This window comes from Podarcis vaucheri (assembly GCF_965113315.1).
Source record: "Podarcis vaucheri genome assembly, chromosome: 12".
NCBI lineage: Eukaryota > Metazoa > Chordata > Lepidosauria > Squamata > Lacertidae > Podarcis > Podarcis vaucheri.
Genome location: NC_138750.1, coordinates 14,311,559 through 14,336,272, shown reverse-complemented (window position 1 = coordinate 14,336,272; position 24,714 = coordinate 14,311,559). Strand labels below are relative to the sequence as shown.

General features: G+C 40.7%; 1 protein-coding gene across 6 annotated transcripts in view; it reads right to left on the bottom strand.

The window, feature by feature from the left end:
- Positions 1-24,714, bottom strand: part of MYRIP (myosin VIIA and Rab interacting protein) — a 151,771-nt gene that overhangs the window by 119,852 nt on the left and 7,205 nt on the right. For all 6 annotated transcript variants that reach the window (XM_082193005.1, XM_082193000.1, XM_082193004.1 and 3 more), the window contains exon 2: positions 15,884-16,034. In XM_082193005.1, coding sequence (XP_082049131.1) covers positions 15,884-15,993 — 110 coding nt within the window. In that variant the 5' untranslated portion in view covers positions 15,994-16,034. The remainder of the gene's footprint in view (positions 1-15,883; positions 16,035-24,714) is intronic.

Genomic DNA, 24,714 nt, shown 5'->3' with positions numbered 1-24,714 from the left:
TGTAAGAAGAATCCTATATAGTAGCTTAGCTCCATGTGAACGTGTACTCAGACTCATAGCTACTAACTTAATGACAAATATGATTTTTATTCACTTCTGTCAGTTTGGCAAAAACAGCGCACTCAGACAAATAGACTGTACTTCATGGCTCACTTTGTCAACGGAGCTGTTGAACCAATTTCAGCTGCACATCAAGCCATAGGAGAGATGAAATAAAAGTGAATGTAGCAACAGAGACCTGCTTGGGAAGGGGGAAAACGCTACCTTGGGTTCAGATTTCCATTTTCATATAGACAAAAACAATTTCTTCTGTTTCTCCCCACCCCCAATGCTGAAGCTAGCACAAGTGAGTTTCTGGGGGAAGACCCTCCTGCCTGCCTTTTGCCCTTTCCCAGGAGGAAATTGTGGCCTTCCAGATGTTGTTGGACTCCAACTCCCATCACCCCCATGCAGGAATGATAGGAGGTGTAGTCCAACATCATCTAGAAGACTGCAGGTTCTGTACTAGTACAATAGCTAAATCAGCTTGATTATTTACTAGAAAATATATGTTATTACTAATGGAAGAGAATGGCTCACTTGTCATGTATTCTCATAAGTCACTCACCAGGGCCAAAGCTATGTACTTAAAAGACTAGGTCACAGGGCAATGGTATAAATTTGCATGTGCTGCACTGATATATCATGATGCATATTTAGGTCAACTTTCAGAGGAGAAAAACAAGTGTTGGCTCTTACTGTTAAGACTTATTCTGGGCTATGGTTTGCCAAGAGGATGTTTAGGATATGTGGATTGGTCCCTCCACCCCACCCATAATCTTTTGGCAAGAGATGCTGCTTATGTACACTAAAACAAGCCTTGCTCCACCATCTAATGTAACCCTCACCCCATACATCTTCCTCACCCAGCGACTGCATGTATCACTCCCGTGACCAGTCAATGATATCCTCACACAATATCCAGCAACCTCAAGTCAGCACTATCTGTGTTATAATAATAATAATAACAATTATTATTATTATTATTATTATTATTATTATTATTATTATTATTTATTTATTTATACCCCGCCCATCTGGCTGGGCTTCCCCAGCCACTCTGGGCGGCTTCCAAAAGAATATTAAAATACTATAATACATCAAACATTAAAAGCTTCCCGAAACAGTGTTGAAACTGGAAAGCAAATTAAGATGTTGGGTGACTGGGGACTCAGATACAAATAAAATGTTTTACATGTGTTGTAAAGTGCAATATAAAAATGTGACATTAGAGGGCAAAAGTGAGCTATGCAAAAGTCAACGTATTTTTTCAAAACGTTTTAAAATAAAGCATTTTCACAGCGTTTTTTTAATATGTGTGTAGGGTCCACCTGGGATACCAGCACTATACATTATAGTGTGCCCAGCCATCCTGCAAAAAAACCAATGGGGAAGAAGCAAAAGAACAAGCGCCTGAGCAAAAGACCTTGGTCACTCTGGGACACCCCCTAATAATACCCACGGCACTAATCTCCCAATGATAAAAGTGATACAGGGAGAAGGGACCAGCGCTAACTCAAATCCCTGAGGCAACTACAAAAAAAAAAGGATCATGGAAAGCTGCAAGAGGGGAGAAAGGCTGATGAAAGGAGACTTGATCAGGTCCATATTTTGGACATCCCCACCCCATCCACCACAGCGCGCGCGCACATACACACACACATTGAATTATATCAGTGTTCTGCATATGTTCTCTTGCAAGCTTTTTTGCCTGGTTACTATGTTTTAGAACAAACAAATACAAAACAATGGAAGGGCCCTTTTTCTTTTAGAGCTGCAAGTCAGGAAAGAGGAAATCCTTTGGGCACAGACAGAACATGTTGCCAAGTCACAAAAGAATTTATGAACTGAAAACAGGGCAAGAACTTCATTACTTGAAAAAAAATCAGTTTGTGGGCATGTCACTCCGGTGTTTCGTTTTGCTCTGTTTGCATCAAGTTTGTAAGACACGGCTGAAATCTATATATGTTAAAGATACAAAGACTTTAAAAACAGGTTGCAACAGCTGATTGTGACAGCAGGCTTCTAAGAAATTCAAAGCAAACATTCAATGAGGTAGCTTAAAGCAGTGCCAATCAGGACTTGGCCAAGATCCTACGGAGGTGCTCAGGGAGGTGAGCTAGAGAAGAATTATGGGAGATCAACCAGTATAATATCTGATAATGTATATATTTAACATTTAATATTTTACTGATTTTGTTAAAAAGTGCAAACATGACAAAAAGAAGTAAAATAAAGAAAAAAAAATGTAAAGCATAAAAGCACCAGAGCCCGGAAGGACAAAAGTACAAAGAAGCACATGAATAAGGGCCTCAGATGATGATTTCAGGATTCGGATAGGTTCATATGGAGAGAGGCGTTGAGGTCCTGAGCCATTTAAGGCTTCATAGGTCAAAACCAGCACTTTGAATTGGGCCCGGAAACTAATTGTAGCCAGTGCAGTCGGACCTGGATCGGTGTAATATGCTTGAACTTTCTTGCCCTGATGAACAACCTGGCCACTGATTTCTGCACCAGCTGAAGTTTCTGAACCATCTTTAGAGGCAGTCCTGTGTATAATGCATTGCAGTAATCTAACGTAGAGGTTACCAGAGCACAGACAACAGAAGCTAGAGAAAGGAAGGAAGGAAGGAAGGAAGGAAGGAAGGAAGGAAGGTAGGAAGGTAGGTAGGTGATGGAAGGCACTCCACGCCACTGAGACACCTGAGCCCCAAGCGACAGCAAAAGACCCAGAAGTACCACCATCAACAGCAGGCAACAATGTTACTGTCCTAAAAGAAAATGAGATTAAAAATTAACAGGAATTTTGAGGTTGTTGAGGTTCAACAAGCATCAGCCAAGTAATTCTCTTTATGTTTGTTTAAATTACAAAATATTTAAACTTCAAGACAGAGAAAAGAACTGGAATTTACAAGGTGAGCCTCTGTATATAAAACAGTTTATAACTTCAGTGAATATAGGAATCAGATGCACAGTCTACTCTTTGTTTTCTTTGCAACATGGGATTGACGCCAAAACCATTGGGTTTATTTCTTTATTTTAAAAAATATGTTCCTAGCTTGCATCAAAGCGGGAGGGGAGCAGATCCTAATCCCAACAGACAGCTTGACACTTGTCAAACTATTTTTAAAATGCTCACTATCTGTATACTGCATACTGAATTTGTCAGAGTACTGCTTTTCACTTGCAGGTTAAAAAAAAAAAGTACATTTGTACTCATTTCCTAATTTACTACTAGAGGATAGAAGTTGTCCATGGAAATGTTAACTTTTACCTTGGAATCTTAGAGGTTATCGTCTGGGACAAATAATGTCATACTGTCATATCCCAAGAAGTTTAATTTCAGTTCCAGATAAGCTATAAATACCGAGGGCGATTCCAGAGGAAATGCCTCCAAAACTTTAAGATTTAATAGGAGGCACTAAAGAAGGCCAATCTGCCAAGTTAAAGAACACAGGACCTGCAAACAAAGAGCCTTGGTGACATCACTTGGTAAAATGCAAATCAATTTCCCACTTCTCACTCCTGCTCACAATATATTGTGCCAGCACAAATGTGAGTGTAGTTTTTCAGTAGATCAATAGCTGCACTGTGGGTATCACCTTGACATGTTCAGCCTGTTTCTTTTTAAAGGGTACATCTGCTCTCCGACTGTGAGAAATGGAGCTATATAACCAGACGCTAACTTTTAAAACAGCAATAAAAAGTATCATTAAAATGGCTAGGCAGTGTTGGTAATAAATGGGGGGGGGGCGCAAATCCCTTTCCAAGGAGTGTTCAAATTGGTTCAACCATGGGGTGAGGAGGAGTGTCTGTCACAGATAATTTATAGTAATTCCATCATTGCTACACATCCATCCATGGGGAAACAATGCTCATTAAATCCAATTAAAAATCCAATTAAAAGCAACATTTTTGATCTGATATAAACTGGTTTGATTAATCTAGAAATTAATCTGATTAATGCTTTCAGCCCTAGAAAAATATAGTTCTAAACAAAGATAAATTGAGAGGGAAACACTGAAAAGGACAACCAAAGGTAAAGGTAAAGGTAAACCTGACCATTAGGTTCAGTTGCAGACAACTCTGGGGTTGCGCGCTCATCTCGCTTTATAGGCCGAGGGAGCTGGCGTACAGCTTCCATGTCATGTGGCCAGCATGACTAAGCCGCTTCTGGCGAACCAGAGCAGCACATGGAAACGCCGTTTACCTTCCTGACGGAGCGGTACTTATTTATCTACTTGAACTTTGACGTGCTTTCGAACTGCTAAGTTGGCAGAAGTGGGGACTGAACAACAGGAGCTCATCCCATTGCAGAGATTCGAAACACTGACCTTCCGATTGGCAAGCTCTAGGCTCAGTGGTTTAGATCACAGCGCCTCTATTGCATAAAAGTATGGGAAAAGCGAAATAATGCCAATGATCTGAACAGGGTTTCTTTACACCTAAACTTATATTGTCCACTATTTGAAACACTGAAGACACCATGGAAAAACCACAGGGTACTGGAACCAGCAGACTCATAGAACATTCAAACAGTTCAGGGATACCAGGAGTCCCTGAACTTATTTTACAAATAAGATATAGCTTAATGGTGAAGCAGGTGTGCTACAGGTAGGAAGGGGTACATGAGTTGCTTCTGGAATTACAAGCTGAAAGCTTTTCACGTAACACAGACGGAAAGGGGTCTTGCCAGATGTCCTTGATACTTATTGAAATATTACACATTAGGTTAAGTAAGCGATTTTTAAAGCTCCACCTTCAGGCTTTCTACTTGTGCAAAATCACACATGTGGGGGCAAAATGAGTGCAGAAGGCGCCTCACTTCAGAGGGCAATGGAAAAGTACATAAGAGCCTGCTGAATCAGGCCAATAGTTGCATTCGTTTATGAACAGAACTAAATAAAACAGAATTGTGCACAGTTGTTTCCTTCTCCTGTCCCCTGGAAGAGCAGCATGTGCGTGTTTTGCTGATTGCCATTAAACAATTTTAAACAGCTGATATTAGGAATTGAATGCCGCAGTCTTGCCAAATGACTTGGAATAAACAGATAAAATATTTATGCTAACAGGCCCAGATCTTCCAGGCCAATGAAGCGGTGCTTGGCTCCAATCTGGAGTCAGAGAATGGGAGCCAGGGTGTGATGTGCAGCCGGGAGAAGCAAGTTTCAGAATGCCAGTCCAGGCAAATATAGGCCCAAGGGGAAGGGCCCAAGGTGGAAATTATATCTGACTGCACTAAGCATTGGCCATAGTGCCCTTCTGGAAGGACTCTGGGGTGGGAGGGAGATAATGCTCTGCTCCTACCTACAGGGTCATTGCCAGAAAGCAGCACTAGGGGGCTGTTCCTCAATCCCATGGCTTTTGAACTGTGGGGTCCTATAAAAGTCCATTCTGTTTCCTACAGCTATACGAAACCACTGGGATTTGGAGCATGGTATAATCAGTAAGTTAATGACACACAGCTATATCTGAATCAGGAGGTGCTGTGTAGGGTGTCATGCCATATCTATGTATTTCAAGTTATAAGTGCACCTGCTTCTGGCCAGAATTATATCTGTACATCACCAGCATTCCTTATTGCCCTTGGTTTTCACCATCCCTTCTTTCTGTCATAGTCCGGCTGTTCCCTTTTTTTTCAGGGGCCATCCAGAGTTCTATTCTTTTATTTCTTCTGCCCTATTTCACATATGAATGCACTGCCTTCTCTGCCCTGCACTTGTCCTTGCCTCCACTCATCCTGCTTTCATCATTTTCTTTGGCCTCTGAAAACAAAAGATGAAAACATTTGGTTTTGTTTGAAGCAAAGAAAGAACAGGGATTTTAAGACAACCTCAAGCTGCTTCTCAAGATTTCCTCAAGAAACCTCAAGATTTCTTCTTTTTTGGCGATCACTTGTAGCCAAGTAAGATTGTCTTCCATGAACACAGTCTTAACAGTGTGTCTGTAGGTGACTGTGGAGGCCAATTCTGGATCCACACATCCTTCTACAGTGGGAACATAGGTTTCCGGGTGGGAGTTGATCATGGTGTTTGCCAAACATGCCTTCTTCTTAGCATGTTTCTCCCTTTTGTCCTCAGTTTGAGCATCTTCAAAGCCCATGACACTTTTGGGAAAGCCTGTTCTCCAACTGGAGCACTTGCAGGCCAGTGTTTCCCAATTGTCAGTGTTTATACTACATTTTTTTAGATTTGACTTGAGAGAGTCTTTAAACCTCTTTTGTTGACCACCAGCATTACACTTTCCATTTTTAAGTTTGGAATAGATTACTTGCTTTGGAAGACGATAATCAGGTATCTGAATAACATGAGCAGTCCAACAAAGTTGATGATGAAAAATCATTGCTTCGACACTGGTGATCTATGCTTCTTTCAGTACACCATACACAAAGCGCAACAGGCTGAATGATAATAATTGTGAAAATTTTACTGGTTATTTCCTATCGTAAAGGTCTAGCCCAGTATGTGCAAAATATACAATTCATATGTACGGTGTATAACCTATGGGGCTAATTCCAATATTAATACATTTTTTCTTTTCTTATATGTTCTTACTGCTTGTTCTTGTAATTTCCTGTACACAACTGTCCCGGATTTGGAGGTACTGCAAGCTCATTTCTAATTTGTTTTTGCAGAATTTATGAGAGGACTTCAGCAGCTACGGGGGAGTTGTGGTTAAGGAGATGCTGGTAATGTTCTTTCCAGCATAATGCAATAGCTTCTTTATGTTTCAGAAGTGTGGTACCATCTGTTTAGGCATAGGGGGCATATGCCATGATTTATTGGCTCATAGATGGTCTTTGTGACTTTAAATAAGTTCTTTGCATCATGATTGTTGGCTAAGTGCTGGATCTCTTGAGCTTTTTTATCCACCAGGTATTCTTTAGTTCTCTGGTTCTTCTTTGAAGCTCATCCTTAGCGTTGGCATACATTTTTTTCTTAGTGGTGCAGTTTCTATCTCTTTGCCAGATCTGAAAGGCCCTCCTTTTCTTGTCAGTAATGTGTTCAATCTCACTATCATTCTCACCAAACCAGTCCTGGTGTTTCTTGGTTTGATAACCAATAGTTTGTTCACAGGCTACAATAATGGATGTTTTTAGCTTGGTCCAGTGTTCCTTGATGTTATCAGGGAACTCTGAAAGCAGATTGTCCTTAAGAGTTCTTTGGAAGCAATCCTGCTTAATAGGATCTTGAAGGGCTTGAGTGTTGATTTTGTGCCTTGGTTTCCTTCCTTGAAGCGTGTGTTTAGGTATAATCTTGACAGCCATCGTGGAACATATTAATCGGTGATCTGTTCAGCAGTCGTTGGCACTCGTCATAGCTCTGCTAAGGAGCACATCACAGCGATCTTCGGCTAGGACAATTACATAGTCTGAGAGGTGCCTAGCAGTTTGAAAGCACGTGGAAGTGCAAGTAGATAAATAGGTACCACTCCGGCGGGAAGGTAAACGGCATTTCCGTGCGCTGCTCTGGTTTGCCATGCTGGCAACATGACCCGGAAGCTGTACGCCAGCTCCCTCGGCCAGTAAAGCGAGATGAGCGCCTCAACCCCAGAGTCGTCTGCGACAGGACCCTAATGGTCAGGGGTCCCTTTACCTTTATGAGGTGCCAGTGGTTCAACTGAGGGTGCCTCCATTATGTTTTTAATTTATTTATTTTGTCGAAAAGTGTGTTGGTAGTAACAAGGTTGTGCACTGCATATATAGTCAAAAGTAAGATTCCATTCTGATTGCTGTTGCCAGTTGCTTCTTTCCCTGAGAGCCAGTGTGGTCTAGTGTTTAAGAGCAGTAGACTTGTAATCTGGTGAACTGGGTTCGTGTCTCTGCTCCTCCACATGCAGCTGCTGGGTGACCTTGAGCTAGTCACACTTCTTTGAAGTCTCTTAGCCCCACTCACCTCACAAAGTGTTTGTTGTGGGGGAGGAAGGGAAAGGATAATGTTGGCCGCTTTGAGACTCCTTCGGGTAGTGATAAAGCGGGATATCAAATCCAAACTCTTCTTCTGCTTCCAAATAGTCATAGGCCACAGATCGAAATCTCGCCAAACTCTTGCATTAAAATTACCCAGGGGGCTTGACAGCATCGTTCTGATGAGTCTGCTGTTGTCTGTGGCAATCACACATTCCCCTTGGGACTCCGCTAACTTAATTCATCACTTGGGAGACATTCTCACAAACAAAAATAAATCTCCCCCATTGCAGCTTGCTGTTGTGCAGTGATAATGTTTCTCCTCTGCTCAGCAATGGGTGAAGGAAATTGGGGTGGGGTGGGGGAGATATTGTCCCATTATGTACTGAAGCAGCTGCTCAAGACTCCTTTGAAAGTTATCCCATTCCTACCCTTCCTCCATGATTTTCAGATTTTGCTTCACAAGAGCCCTGTGAATTAGGATAGGCTGAGAAATACTGATTTGCCCAAGTGAGGTGGATGTAAATATTAAGCTGAGATTCAAACATCCAGACATGGTCAATGATGAGAGAACTTAATGCTTTATTCTGTTAAGTATTTTATAACATTCTGATTAACAGCACTAACTCAAAAATAAATTAATTTACACATTTAAAATGTGTTGTTCTTCATCTAATGTCGCTTAATCTAATTTAAAATTACAGAAGAGGAAGGAGCAAAATGGTAGGTTTGTTTATATGAGGGCAATGTAATAATATTTGGCTCAAGAGACAGTGACTGAAATAATTTTGTTTTCTTGGAACCAAAAACATGCTGGTTCTAACTGCTGTGGGTTTTTTTTGTTTGTTTCATTGCCGTGCAATTAAATAGAATTTACCTCCAGAACCCAGTGCTTCCGAACACCACCATGTTTGGTGCAACATATCAAATAATAGCATTTAGAGATGTGCTATACATACAGATATGCATGAATCCTTATGTTCCTTTTAATAGGTTTGCTATAAAAGGAACAACTGTGTCAGGGGAGAAAACCCATGAAGTATGTGCCATTTCCGTATTGCCCTTTTCTATATGTGAAGTTGATTAAAAAGAAAAAAGAAAAGACTACAGTCATTCAATTTTCTAGAGTTTTGGAGCTAGAAGAACTATCCAGAGAATTCTATGCAAATGTGATATTGTAAACTGGAAAACTCATTCAATTGGTTTCTTTAGGTCTTATACTAAGTAATATCTCATGCTTTGGGTATTATGATTTAAGAAAGATTTGGGGGGAAACAACTAATTATAACGGATCAAGAACGCTTTGCAGACTGAAAACTAGGCATTTAAAACATGGGGACAAAGGTTATTACAGCCAAGCACAACATTCATGAAATTATCAAGCTCACACAGAAGTTGTATATGTTCACCATTGGCAGTTTTCTTAGCTTCTCTTCTCAGAATATGCAGGGTCTCTTAGAGATCTTATTTCTCAGTTTCAGACATCTTACATAAAGTACTTTTCACAGGAGATGGGGAACAACCTTATTTGGCAAGATTAGGAATTTCTGACTCATTTCATTTCACTCCAGGATAAACAGCAGTGGTATTATCTACGGTCAGGAAAGAGAAATCATGGAAGCTGAAACACCCTGGAATTCTTTGATCATGGGATCTTAGGAAACAGCAGTACAATAACTTTTTTAGTTTAGTCTAGGTCCAGCTGGTTGGACAGTGTTCTCGAAGCTACAAACATGAGCCTGACCAAACTGCGGGAGGCAGTGGAAGACAGGAGTGCCTGGCGTGCTCTGGTCCATGGGGTCACGAAGAGTCGGACACGACTAAACGACTAAACCACAACAAGGTCCAGCTATTGTCTCAAACCTGATTCATGTATCTTTCATACTGGAACTTGTTGCAGAAAAGCAGAAATATCAGTTCTACACAACTTAAGCTTTACTGAACTTAACCTCTACAAAAGTAAACAGCCCAAAGCATCTCTACCAGCACAACTGTAGCTGCGAGTACAAGCCGTAAGCAAGGTTTGGTTGGGGGTTTGCAATCCATGGTTTGTCTGGAGTGAGGCAAACCACATGCCACAAACCACAATCTCCTTCCTTGGAATCCTCACACTCATGCATTTCCAGTAAGCCATGGTTTTGCATAACATCATGTGTGAACCAGTTTATGCATTCTGAGGATATATGTCCCATTTTAAAACTGGGGGGGGGCACTGTGGCATTGCAATCAGCGGCTAGCCTAAGGTCAATTAGTGCATCTATAGACAATAATTATTAAGCAGAAATAAATAAAAGAATCATTATAAGCATGTGCAGAATGCTCTCCCAATGAAAGTAACTGCATTAAGAAGACCGAGTTCTTCATTTATCAGAAGGGGACACCTGATTGTGATGTCAGACAGAGGATTACAATTTCTGATAGACTCTGTGGAGAAGAAATGGAAAATATGCTCTTGTTCATTGTGCATACCATTTGTCTCCCTTCATGGCCCCACAGCACAATCCTAACAGTGTTGACCCACACGTAAGTCCTATTGAATTCAACCAGACAAATATCCAGTGGTACCCACTACTATGTGATACATCCCAGGATTCCATCCTGCTTTTGAAAACGGACTCATGGTTTGAACTCTGGTGAATCTTGGCACAAGGATCTAACTAAATTGGAGCGTGGAGGATGAAGGAAGATTACAGAGACCAAAAAAACGCGGGGGTGCGAGCCATTTGTGGAAAATTTTCTGGAAGGAAAGAGGATACGAAAATCAGATGTAAACCATTGTAAGAAGCAAAGCAGAAGGTATGTTTTAAAAATGTAGCTGTTTTCTGACAATGGAGATGCAGTCAGTGCTTAACATATTTAAAGAGAAAACAGCGCTGGGGCTTTAAGTCATGTGCAAGACAGGATAGATAGATGATAGATAGATAGATAGATAGGTAGGTAGATAGGTAGATAGATAGATAGATAGATAGATAGATAGATAGATAGATAGTACTACCCTATAATCTGTTCTTCCATCTTACACTTAGAACAGAGGAGCAGGTTGCTTCTGAACACTTGCTAGCTCAGTTTATTCAAGGGCCAAGCCTATAGTATCCTCCCTTCTGGTTTTTCCTCCTCTCCACCTTCCTTGTTGCAGCAGCCCAGCTTATGAAATAAAAAAAAAAAATATTTTTAAAATAAATATAATGATGATGATGATGATGTGCTGTCTTCTACTATGCTGGATTTTTTTTTTTCAAATATTCATCCTGTTTTGTGGAACGTCCATTTTTTATTATACAACAATCAATAATGTATAGGAGTGAAAAATGGGCTGAACACATTTTTCTTGCATAAGATCCTCCTTGTCATGCATCCCCAGTAGGAGGGGAGGTTCAGAGAAAATGGGTCAATAATAATGCGTCTAATACTTAACATTTTACACTGAGGATTCTCGGAGGGAAGTTAAAAAGGGAAAACAGCATTTTAAATTTTTGGAGCTTGTCTCACTGAAAAGTGTATGTCATATAGCTGATTACTATAGGTCTTCAATAATTCTGCTTCTTCGTAAGATAAAGAATGTAAACAATTCAGAAGTTTGTTTACAGATCTGATGAGTGTTTCTGTTTGGATACCTAGTCTATGGACCCCAGTTAGCATAGGCATCAGTGCATAAGGAAATGTAGCTGCATCGTGTTAAAGACATAAATTTGGCCTGCTAAGAGCATTTGCCAGAGTGGAAAAGTAAAGCATCAATACAGGATATAATGGGATTTGGAGCTCCAAAAATCAGAGCACCATTGCTGGAGCCTTTTTGTTCAGACCTGCTATTGAGCACTATAGACTAGAACAAGCATCCAAACAATATTAGGCCTAGCTGCAGCTACCCTATGCAGATCTGCCTGGAGATTGCGATGTTAATAAAAGCTCTGTAAAAGCATTAATGAGAATTTCCATAATTTTTGTTCGTAAAGGTTTTCCTTCCTCTTCGAGATTAGCTCTTTATTGCTATAGAAACTAGGAAGGCGATGGCTCTCATCAGTCACCAGAAACAAATGTAATACAAGGTTGTCTTGCCACGTCTTCCAGGCTCCTTATTTATTAAATTTGTATATTGCCCTTAATCCAAAGATCACAGGGAGGTTCACAACATAAAAATGCTAAATGGGAACACAATGTGCATCATAAACAGAAACAATCCCTTGATGCAGCCCTACATTTCCTTTAAACATTTAAGTCCTGTGCTAATCTGGTTTGACCCTTCTTGATCTGGAACATCTTGTAGGCAACAAAAAAATTGCAACCCAGTTTATGAGAGGAGGCAGCAAGCCAAGGGAGAGCTATGGCAGGATGATTAGTTGGGGAAAGGCCAGCAGAAGGAAGAGGCCTGAGGAGGCAAGAAAAATTGTGATGGTAAAGAAGGCAATGCGAACCTTTGGTTGTAGCCCTCTAATGCATAACATTTATTTTATTTATTTAAAGGATGCATGTGAATAATCTTATTTGTATGCTGCCTTTCCACAGTTCAAAGCACACTCAAGGCAGCTTGCAACATGAACAAATACATCACTACAATGTAACAAAAGTGGTCATAAGCAATAAATTAAACATTTTTAATTGTGTGTGTGTGTGTATACCAAACCAAAAAATTTCCACATAAATCACAACAAAATCTAAAATAAAGATACAAAAGAAAAAAGGCAACAACCGCACTCAACAAACTCCTCCAAACAATATCCCCGACCTTCATAAAACACAGAAATAAAACCATGTTAGAGAGGGGCTACAATCCAAGGCATGATTCTTCCTTTGTTTTTCGGAAACAAGTCCCACTGAAATAAATGGAACATAGGAACTTTAGTGGAACCTGGTCCATCTGGCCCGGAATCCTGTTTCCAAAATGCTATATCAAAGGTCTCCAATGCGTAAGTCAAGAAAACTTATCTTACATGATCTCATTTGTGTTACCAGCCTAGGAAAGTGAATAATACTCCTTCTATAAGGCTATCAGGCCCAGCTTCTGAATACACAAGATATCCATAATTAAATATTGATTTTACATTCCAGCTACTCATTATCTCATAGTATGCCACATCCTGTGAGCTAAACAATAATTATTAATTTGTCTAGCGGATAGGGTGTTGACCTACAAACTTAAACCAGGTTAACTCAAGAGATCTTAGAACAAACTTCAAAATGTTTTGTGCAAACATTGTATTAGTTTACACAACCTGATGTTCTGGGCATGTAGAAACATGTGGTTTTGATTCAGCCTTTATGGGATTTTTTGCTGTTTCTCCTGACAGAATACTATATTGGTACTGAATGCACAATGTTCCAATAAGTGAAATAATAGAATAGTCTCCCGCTACCTACTGCCTGCTTCCAATTCACCCCTTTTCTGTTCTTTACCTTTTTCTGTTTTTCAACTATTTCCCCCTGTAGTCAGGAACCCACCTTTCTCAAGAACCAGGAACACAGATATAAGATTATAATGTAGATACTATACAGGAGCAGATGGCACAGCGGGTCAGTGCATCTAGCTGGTAACCAGAAGGTTGGTGGTTTGAGCCCACCCAGAAATGGCAGTGGGTAGGATTCCTGCATGGGAGGGGTTGGACTAGATGACCCCCAGGGTCTCTTACAACTCTACAATTATCTTTGATTCTATAATCTGAATGATCAATACAAATCAATGTTCCACAGTATACCTGGAATTCTGCTGCGCGTAGTGGAAATAAAATTGAAATTCCAGAAATATTTAATGGACATCTGATACAGTATTCAAGATGGAGAACAACAGTGTTGAAATATTTATATTTTATATTGCAGTAAACAACAGCAATGAAATAGTCTTACCATAAACTTCAAAGCGCCAACAGATTCATCTGATAACCTCTAGAGGCCAACCTTGGAAAACCCTATTAAAAATTTTCAACTGTAATCAAAGAATGCTTCTTCCTGGCTTGCTGATTTTCTAGCATACCTTTTTTGTGGGGGGGGGGAGTATAATTCAGTTGTGAGAGCTCCCCCTGCCCAGTCTGAAGTGGGAGAAGCCAGACGCAAGCCCACCATTCAGTGAGAACCAGAACCAAGAACTACTGTTGTGATAAAAAGTGGGGCCAGAACTGCTATGAAATGTCAGACTTGTTTCTAGGTGCATCACTTATTCTTTGGCATACGATTAGGCACTGAATTATGATGAAAACGGCAATTACTCTCAATTGTAATCAGCAGCTGCCACATCCTGCCATCCAATGTGAAGTTGTTAAGGTGCCCATCATTCTAACTTGTTGTTTCAGGTTGTCATCAAATGGAAGTACAAAACAACAGTTCCAGGTCCATTTTTTCATAGCTTCTTTGAGCTCACCTCTGTCTATTAAGTGTCTTATGTATGGACACAGAAATGAGTCCCTTGGTAAACACAAGCCATGGGAATATTCCCGCCCCTTCTCTAGAAGGAGTGCTTAAAGGAAACACTTTCAGCTTCTTACTGTAGGTTGAATATAAACTAGTATTATATAGGAGGCATGTGGGAGTAATTCATGTCATCGGTGACATCTAAAGTTCCAAACTCAAATGTTGCATTAATTAACATAACACATGTTTTAATATATTCCAAATCTGTTGACAGCTCATCAAAACACTCCAAAGCTGACCTTGCAACAGATTTGAGAAACAAGCTTTAGAAATATTGCCCTATCACAGAGTTCAACCGAGTTATTAGCTACATTTTCACGTGCTACTGGCAGAAAAGAACCAAAGGAATTTCAGTTACGACAACAGTACGGTTTGCTCTTTCAACACAGCTCTAAACCACCGACCAAATGAAATACATGAAAAGTTGCTCATTGCCAATCTCTAACACAGAGATGGATAGTGTTGCAATATTCTTGCATAAAGTATGTAGCAATGGCATGGCAATTACTGAGTTTTAGATTAAGGTGGTATGGTTTTAGTGCTCTCATCTCTCAGGTGGACTTCCACATCTGGACAAAAAAATGATGAATTCTGATTAAGTAACTATAATTTAATTTTCAGTTAACATGAATGGTAGGCTAGGTGGTTGGTAGAAATCCACAGCGAATGAGGAGTATTAACAGCCACTAATAGAGAAGATAGCTTAACTTATAGTTTCCTGCCTTATTTTTCTTCATTGGCTATCATTTCACTTATTACTTTATGCTTAAATAACTATCTGAAGCAAAATAGTTATAACAGGCCAGGGCATTTGTAACCTCGGTTCTCTGGAACTCTTGCCCTTTGTCTCAGCTCTGAGCAATAAGCACTGGCAGAGGAACGGGGGTGCAGGGGGTGCAGGGGGTCAGGGGGTTCGGTCCGCCCTGGGTGTCATCCCTGAGGGGGGGTGACCTTGGCGTGCCGCCCCCTGGGATGCTCCCCGCGGGCAGCTAGCCCCATCCCCATGGGTGGCTAGCCCCGCCCCCAGGTGCACAGCCTGTGCGCCGCTCCGGGTGCCAGAGCAACTAGCTCCGCCTCTGGCAATGAGCACGGTACTATTACAAGGAATCAGAGGAATCCAGAATAGCCCAATCTAAGTATCAGGTGCCTACCAAATATCTTCCACACCTTGACCAGAATGCACAGCCTTGGCCACATCTCAAGCAAGTATATACCTCCATACTCTTAATGAGACATTATGCAAACAAGTTACAGAGGGATTTCTCTAGCAAGTACCTTGCCCTCCTCCCTCCCCCAACTAGAGCAAGGTGCCCCAAGTCAGTCTCACTTTCCACTAAAAAAAACTGCATTGGTGGTTCAGTGGTAGAATTCTCACCTGCCACTAAAAAAATTTCTTAAGTTTTGTAAAAGAGAAGTGTTGGATTCTTAATTCAATCACATCAAAATATAATGAATTCAGATTACAGATGGTGCAAAATGTATACCACTCAACAGTTTTCTTATATAAATGCTTATATGTTCCACTTTCACGGGTCTTACCTCAGTCTATCTTCTTCTTTCTTGCGGAGGGTGAAATCTCGCTGGACCACCTGCAAGACATGCTCCGCTTCATCATCAGTCAAGCCAGACAAGTCTAGCTTCCTCCCCATGGTTAGTTCTATCTTCAGTGCAATCAATTAACGAAAGGAACCTAAACCACAAAAGGAAACAAAATAAAGAATGTAAAAACTAAAAACTCACTGCAGGTCTCCAGTTGAGCTCCTAAAAATTAAAAAAGAATACTCATTTAAAAACTGGTATAATTCACAAGAGGGTGAATCTTTTTTATATATGTAGAATCAATGTACATCTCAGGCCTACAGTTCTTACGAGTCAAACTGAATGTCAATTTCCAGCTCAGGGAAAATATTCACCAGATTGATCAACAAAACAAAATGAAAGCAGTTTCAGGGAGCTGCAGTTTAGAGAAGTTTGCATGGCACTGGCAGGTAGATGCTCATCTCTTTCTCTGCAGTTTTGTTTTCTTACCCCTTCAAGCTGCTTTTCTCCCCATGGTGTGGGGTAAAAAGGTACAGATAACTGTCCTTTTTCATACCAAGAGCAAAAAGTAGTTTGAAGTGTGTGCCAGCATGGAAGGTGGGGAGCAAAATGTATGGCAAAGACAATATTTTTTAAACCTCTTTTGTTCTCACCAAGGTCCCATCCATACGACCTGTTTATTGAGCATTCATCTTGATTTTTTTGTGGAGAGCTTAGATGGCATTGCATTGAGTGTTATCAGACACTTTCCAGTGCATTTTCCTGCCATTTTGCTTATCCTAAAAAGTCCAATCTTTTTGCCTAAAGGGTTTGCCTGTGCAAAAGCTCCCAATCCACTTTAACTGTGAAACCAAGTTCTGGCACAGTCTAGAACTGCCCTGCTGAATCTGTTTCTGAAATGTTACAGTTCAAAATGTCTAATGCTCCTCTCTCCCTCTAAAACAAAAACAAAAAACTTCACACAGAAAACTAGTATGTTAGGATTATGTTCAGGATTATAGGCAACCATTTCCCAAGATATTCCATTATACTGTACAGTGGTACCTCAGGTTAAGTACTTAATTTGTTCCGGAGGTCCGTTCTTAACCTGAAACTGTTCTTAACCTGAAGCACCACTTTAGCTAATGGAGCCTCCTGCTGCTGCCACGCCGCTGGAGCACGATTTCTGTTCTCATCCTGAAGCCAAGTTCTTAACTTGAGGTACTATTTCTGGGTTAGCAGAGTTTGTAACCTGAAGCGTATGTAACCCGAGGTACCACTGTACTACCACCCAACTCAATCAGCAGTCTATATTCACTAAGCATGCTCAGTCTTCTTCTTTTTTTTGGGGGGGGGAGAATCCTTTAAAAAAAATCACCCAGCTGCAAACCTTATATATTTTGTTGGAAATTATTATTTAGTTATGGGCATGTGGTTTAAATACTTACGCATGTTGTGTTTTATTGAATGTTTGTATACCACCTTGAATCCTTTGAGATGAAGGGCAGTTTTAAAGTGTAACAAATGCACAATTTGGGGATTCCTCCAAGCCTACTGAGACCTCCGCCTTGCAGGTGGATGGACCTGTTTCAACTATGAAGAGATCCACACTCAAAAGAATGAGTTTGCTGTTAGTAAACAGGAAATGCTACATTTGGAAAGTGGCTTTGAAATTTCCTTACAATCAGATTCTAGATGCCAAATGCAAGTTTTTACATGCAAGATTTGGAGGACAGAAGTAATCAAAGCTACTTAATTCTGAACAAGAAACTGAGACTGCTCAAGCACTTTGAGTAGTGCTGCCTTAGCCTTTGATCCTCAAGGCAATCCAATAATAAGCCTGTCCATAAAGCTAGAACTAATGAACAACATACACAACTCCAGTAAAAATGCACACACACACACACACACACACACACACACGGAAATGAGCATGAGTTGTTTAATTACTCTAGGGAAAACCAAACCAAATTCCCAGTTCCCATTTTTATTTTCCCCACAGTACTGGCTATTAATTTATGTACATAGCCAACAGAAGAAGGCACCATGAGTGAATTAGCGGGGGGGGGGGGGCTGGATTTCAGTATTACTGGCAATACAAGTGTTCCACTGTTGTGAATCAGATCTACACACAAAAAAGCATGAAAAGAATAAGAACAGACACATCACACAAATACTAACTTTAGCTGGTGAAAATGGGAGTGACCAGATAATCTGGTCCACCTAGGTCAACAGTTCTGCCAGCCATCATCATTTAAGTTCCATGAACATTATTCAGCTTCGGCTCATGTTTGCAAGGCCAGACCAGGACTGATGCAGTTGCTTATGGGTCAGAAGATAGTGAGATGCAGAGCTGATCATGTAATAATAATAATAATAATAATAATAATAATAATAATTTATTATTTATACCCTGCCCATCTGGCTGGGCCTCCCCAGCCACTCTGGGCGGCTTCCATAGAGACAAAAAATACAGTAAAATATCACACGTTAAAAACTTCCCTGAACAGGGCTGCCTTAAGATGTCTTCTGAATGTCAGGTAGTTGTTTATCGCTTTGACATCTGCTGGAAGGGCGTTCCACAGGGCGGGCGCCACTACCGAGAAGGCCCTCTGCCTGGTTCCCTGTAGCCTCACTTCTCACAATGAGGGAACCGCCAGAAGGCCCTCGGCGCTGGACCTCAGCGTCCAGGCAGAATGATGGGGGTGGAGACGCTCCTTCAGGTATATATGTGAGGTAAATGGCTACTGGTAATAGGCTAGGACAGTGGTTCCCAATTGGGGGTCTGTGTAACCCACCCAGAGGGTTTGTGGCACCATTCACATAACAAAAACTACCACAGTGGTATCAAAATTTTCAGAAGTTTGGCTTTTGAAAAACAGGGGATCTGCAGCTAATTGGGAACCACTGGGCTAGGATATGGGAGAACAAGTGAGTCTTTTTTTTCAAAAGTCTCCTAGCTTACTGGCCATGTACCTGCAACCATACCCTATTTAACAGTAGTAGTACTGTATTTATACCCCACACATCTGACTGAGTTGCCCCAGCCACACTGAGCAGCTTCCAACATATATAAAAATATAATAAAACATTAAATATTAAAAAAACTTCCCTATACAGTAAGTATATGGTTTTCCCTGTAGTGATGTATGGAAGTGAGAGCTGGACCATAAAGAAGGCTGATCGCCAAAGAATTGTTGCTTTTGAATTATGGTGCTGGAGGAGACTCTTGAGAGTCCCATGGACTACAAGAAGATCAAACAGATCCATTCTTAAGGAAATCAGCCCTGAGTGCTCACTGGAAGGACAGATCCTGAAGCTGAGGCTCCAATACTTTGGCCACCTCGTGAGAAGAGAAGACTCCCTGGAAAAGACCCTGATGTTGGGAAAGATGGAGGGCACAAGGAGAAGGGGACGACAGAGGACGAGATGGTTGGACAGTGTTCTCGAAGCTACCAGCATGAGTTTGACCAAACTGCGGGAGGCAGTGGAAGACAGGAGTGCCTGGCATGCTCTGGTCCATGGCGTCACGAAGAGTCAGACATGACTAAACAACAACAACTTACAGGGCTGCCTTCAGATGTCTTCTAAAGGTTGTATAGTTACTTATCTCCTTGGCTCGGGGGGGGGGGTCATATTACGCCTCCAATGAAATTAGGGACGTCCTAAGAAAAAGGATCAAATCAGAAACTGGGACAGCTTCTGTAAATTCAGGACTGTCCCTGGAAAATAGGGACACTTGGGAGGGTCTGCGTAGCTTACCTAACAAAATATATGTCTTGGTAACTCTGCCACTGGAAGAGTCAATAATAATTAAGGGCAATTATGGCTTGGGAGGAAAGACTTAAAAGGAAACATAAGAAGAGCCCAGTTGGATCAGAACAAAGGCATGCCTAATTCAGCTTCCTGTTCTCAAGGTGACCAACAAAATGCCTATTGGGAGCCCGGAAGCAGGACCTCAGCATTTGGAGGACAGTAAGATTTTAATAGGGAGCTGCCTCTCTCTGGAGATCTGATGTGAGACACTGGATTCAGCTGCCTGCTCTTCCAAGCTGTGCCTCCACCACCTATGCTCTACCTATAAAACAATTGTTTGTTTGCAGATAAACTCAAATATTATAAAACACTGCTAGCTGCCAGTAACTGAAGGAAATGGAATCTGGGTAACTGCTTTGCCCCTTATATTCTCTTGAAATCTTTTAATCTGGCTGCTTTGCTCCTACAACTCCAGTTCCTGAAGTGAAGCTCTAAAGAAACACTCTCCAGAACTTTAGACATGCTCTTTTCTGCACCTTTTCCAGCTCCACAATATACTCATTGGGATGCAGTAATCAGAACTGTACATGGTATTCCAAGTATGACTGCACCATAAGGCATTATGCTACTGGCAGTTTTATTTCTGAACCCCAAAGGAATCTATCTTTTTCACAGCTGCAACACACTGGGTTAATGTTTTCACTGAGATCCACTATGACTACAAGATCCATTTCCTGGTCAGTCCGCCACTAGTTCAGCCCTCATCATCCTATATGTGATTTGTTTGCCCCAATAAGCATCACTTTAACAGTGCTATTTTTCTAGAAAAAGAGGTGCCAGAACTCACCATGAACACCTCGTTCTCTTATGATGGCAATGGCACCCACCTGAGAGGTGCCGGAACTGAGTCCCAGCGAGTTCCAGCTGGGGGGGGTGGAATGCCCTGACTTTGCACATACTTACATTGAAGTAAATGTTAATGCTCATTCGCCCAGGCAAGAGAGATTCTTTTGGAGCTTTCTGCAATCCCTTTTAGTTTTTACTATCCTGAATGATTTAGTGTCATTTGCAAATCTGTCTATCTTCTCTGCTCACCCTTAGCTCTGAATCATTTCTGACTAAGTTAAAAATCACTTGTCCCAATACGCCCATTATGGCTTCACAGAGACAACAGGCAGTTCCTACCTTAATACTACCACTTTACTATTGCTGCTCCACTTGACTAACTCACATTGGACTCCACCCACAAGGCAAGACTTCCCCTATCTGGTGCCCCCAGATGTTTCAGACTCAGGCCAAAACATCTGGAGATCATCAGATTGGGGAACACTGCAGAAGATCATGATCTGCCAACACAATAAAATGTAGTGTAGTTTTGCAGAAAACAACAGGTGTATGTACTTTTCTAGCCTTTGATTCCAATATGTCAAAACAGTTTACAGGTATTAATTCTGCTTCAAAACCATTGTGACTTAATTCTGCAGAATGTTTCCCAGGTTTTGCAGTGGCAAATTTACTGGAAGAGACACATTAAAAACAGGTAATTGACTCTGGGGTTTCTGAACAGCACGGAACAACTTTGCAACTGCAAATAGTCATTAAGCTTTACCAAAACAACCTGCTGCTGGTGCAGTATTTGGCCAGTAAAGAGTTGATGATCAACACATGGACTTGGGGAAAGTCAGATCATCAGGATTGCCATTAATGGCTATGACACAGAACAGAAGTCTGAGCTACTGGAGCTAAGGCAACACCCCATAAATATGATGAGTACAGTTGCTACTGAATTTCAGTCAAAGCAAATTTATAATTGAAGGAAGTCAACGTATTTTCAATAAGATTAAGACATCTTGTAAAGGAAGTACTGTTATCTGCTCTTGCCAGGTTGACCATGAGGCCACCCACACTTCCTCTCATTCCAGTTCAGCCCTTAAATGAATAAGCCCTTTAAGAAATACCAAGTAATTGTTCCTTACGTCTATGAAGGGTTGAATTAGAGCTTCACAGTACAGTGGTACCTTGGGTTAGGAACTTAATTCATTCCAGAGGGCCGTCCCTAACCTGAAACTGTTCTTAACCTGAGGTACCACTTTAGCTAATGGGGCCTCCCGCTGCCGCTGTGCCGCCAGCACGCCATTTTTGTTCTCATCCTGAAGCAAAGTTCTTAACCCAAGGTACTATTTCTGGGTTAGTGGAGTCTGTAACCTGAAGTGTCTGTAACCCAAGGTACCACTGTACTAGAATTGGAACCCAGAACCTAATGATATAATGTCCACAATGCAAAAACAGTTGACAATAACAGGGGGTGTTGGCAATCCTTGGAGCACCTGCCCAGTGCCCCAAAATATTGATACACATTCATATGTATTTTTTAAAATTATTGACATTCATTGATTTGGTGTGTACTAAATTGAGTTCAACTGGATGCATCCAAACACCTGCAATTCACATAGGATGGGAGCTTTGGTGATCTTCATAACGATTTCTGTTCATTCTAAACAATCTAGCAAAGTAACTGCTGGTGATATATGAACTATGCTGCAAAAGCACTGATGGTCCTGAGAAATCCATGCCAGTTGTTGCTTCCCCCAAAACGTATGCCACTCTTTGTTTAGATTTACTACCAGTGGATTGGCAGGAACAGTTCTAAGTAATTTTAGCAATTGATCGAATTTCAGGGATTGTTTTAGAGGCTAGACACAAGCAACATATAGTTTTATTATTACAAAGATTGCATACCTTTATGTGCAGTCTAAGAAAAGTGCTATGAATAAAATTATTGGGTAAATAGCTTCACATTATTTTATCAGCAAAATGTGGCACGCAAAATTCAGGAAAATGTTGTAATTCTTTCCTTAAGACCTGAACTTTCAAAAGAGTATAATTATCCAAGAAAACAAGCTGATAGTGTTAGCAGTCAAGACAGAAAAATGTGCAGTATCTAACTAAGCAGCCACATGAATGAAACAGCGCCTGTTGAAATGGTCACATGAAATAAACACGAGACAGTGCTTTCACTGAGAACTGCCTGCGAAAGAGAGCAACAAATAGCATATTGTTCCTTATTAACACAACATCATTTTCTTTATTATAGAGATCAGCTAACCATACCATACCACTTTTTTTTTAACAGTTGGACAACGTTATCAAACAACTGTTCTAAAAACCTATTATTTGCACAAATATATTTCTTTAACTTGCAGAAGCAGTTGCATTTTGAATTCCTCCAAAATTATGCCGACGCTATCAAAAACTATTTGTACCTTCCCTTTAAATCCCTGGTGTAGTTCTGTACAGAAAGATGGACCCAGAGAATTAACCTGGATTGAAACTTCACATTTTTTCCAACTTTGCTGACCTTCTCCAGCAGTGTAGAGACACAGGAGAGGGATGACTGGGTTCTAGGGTTAAATCATAGCTCAAACAGAGAACTAGTAAGACCAGCAGGATCCTACCTGACCTTAACGTGCAGCCCAGGATCTCTTGCAGCACATAAGAGTTCTACCGTAAAGGCTGTTAAGCAAACCAATCAGCATGGAACCGGCATTTCAATATATGCTGGAAAAACACCAGTTTAGAACTGATGTAAATTTCAGACAAGTTCCTTACACTACGCATGACAACTGTTTTCATAGTATTTGCCTTCTCAAGGGAAACCAGTTATCCAATTCATAAACCACATAAACCTGGAGTCAGCTTGCAAAACTTCACTTTCTGCTTTTGGCAATGATAAATCAGCCATCCCATTCACCACAAGCAAAGAGTGGGCCATGGGCATGAAAGTGGAGTCAACACAAGCAAGTTTATTTGTTGAACCATGACATTCATAGCTTGCCTTTATTTCATTGTGTAACTACAAGGCGACCCAACCAGACTTAGACCTGCTTAGTTTAAGCAATGTTTCTTTGCCCTTTTGAGCATGTCCTCAAACCAGTTTGGAATCTGGATTTATTCTGGCTTATCTCTAGAGCAACTCAGGAGGGTGCATACCTTTGTTCAGGTCTGGGGAATCACAGAAGAGTTAACATTAGCAGAACAAAGATACTCTCAAAATTGTTTCTAAGGAGAAAACACACTTCAGGTTGTATTTTTATTGGGACTGCTCATGGTTTTGGGGAAATCATCTTTATATTTCTAACACAACCTTTCAGGTGCCATAGGAACAGGCAAAAAATCGTTCTTAAAAGAGACAGTAGATCAAGCCCTGTCAACATTACTTTTTTGATAACTAAAATTGATCCTGATGGCTAATTATAGGGTGTCTTGGTTTATATCCCACCTGTTAAATAATGACATTTACTATTCATTACCCATTTGTATTCTCCACTTACATTAACAGGACTCACATGATGGCAAATGTGTGCAGAATCGTGACCTGATCTTATGCAGCAAAACCTCACTTGTTTACTGATACTTAGCCCAAGTAAATGTGTACAGGACAGCAGCCTAAGTATAAGCACAGATTTGACCCTTTTAAAATAGGAATTAGAGACAGGTGATGCTATGCAGCAGCTAAGAGCAACAGCTATGCTCTCAGAAGTCCCTAGTCCGCATACCCTAATAATAAATTATTCTTATAATATTGTTTTCAGCTATAAACCTCTGGGCAGGACAAGTTACTGTCTCTCAGCTTCACCTGCAGCCTGCAGTAAAAAGACTGCTTACCAGCTATTATAAGCTTTGAGCACTTGAGAGAGTGCCAAATGAAAACTAAATATTACTCTTGTTGCTGAAATTTTCAAAGAATAATAAAATCTGAGACATAGGTGGAATCTACACACATATAAAAAACGCTGTGAAAATGCTTTTAAAAAGCGTTTTGAAAAAGACATTGAATTTTGCATAGCTGTCATCATCTAGTGCCACATTTGAATAATGCACTATACAGAACATTTAAAAGGTTTTATTTGCAGCTGTATAGCCGAGTCCATAATATACTATTTTAGCTCCTTTGGTTCACATCTTTTATTTATTCTTTTTAAAAAATAGTTATTCTGCTGAAGCAATTTAATACATTTATTTTTGTGTTTGCCTTTGCTCCAGAGGCTCCCCAAATACTAAAGATAGTTCTTTTGCCAACAAATAGAAGGTGGGTC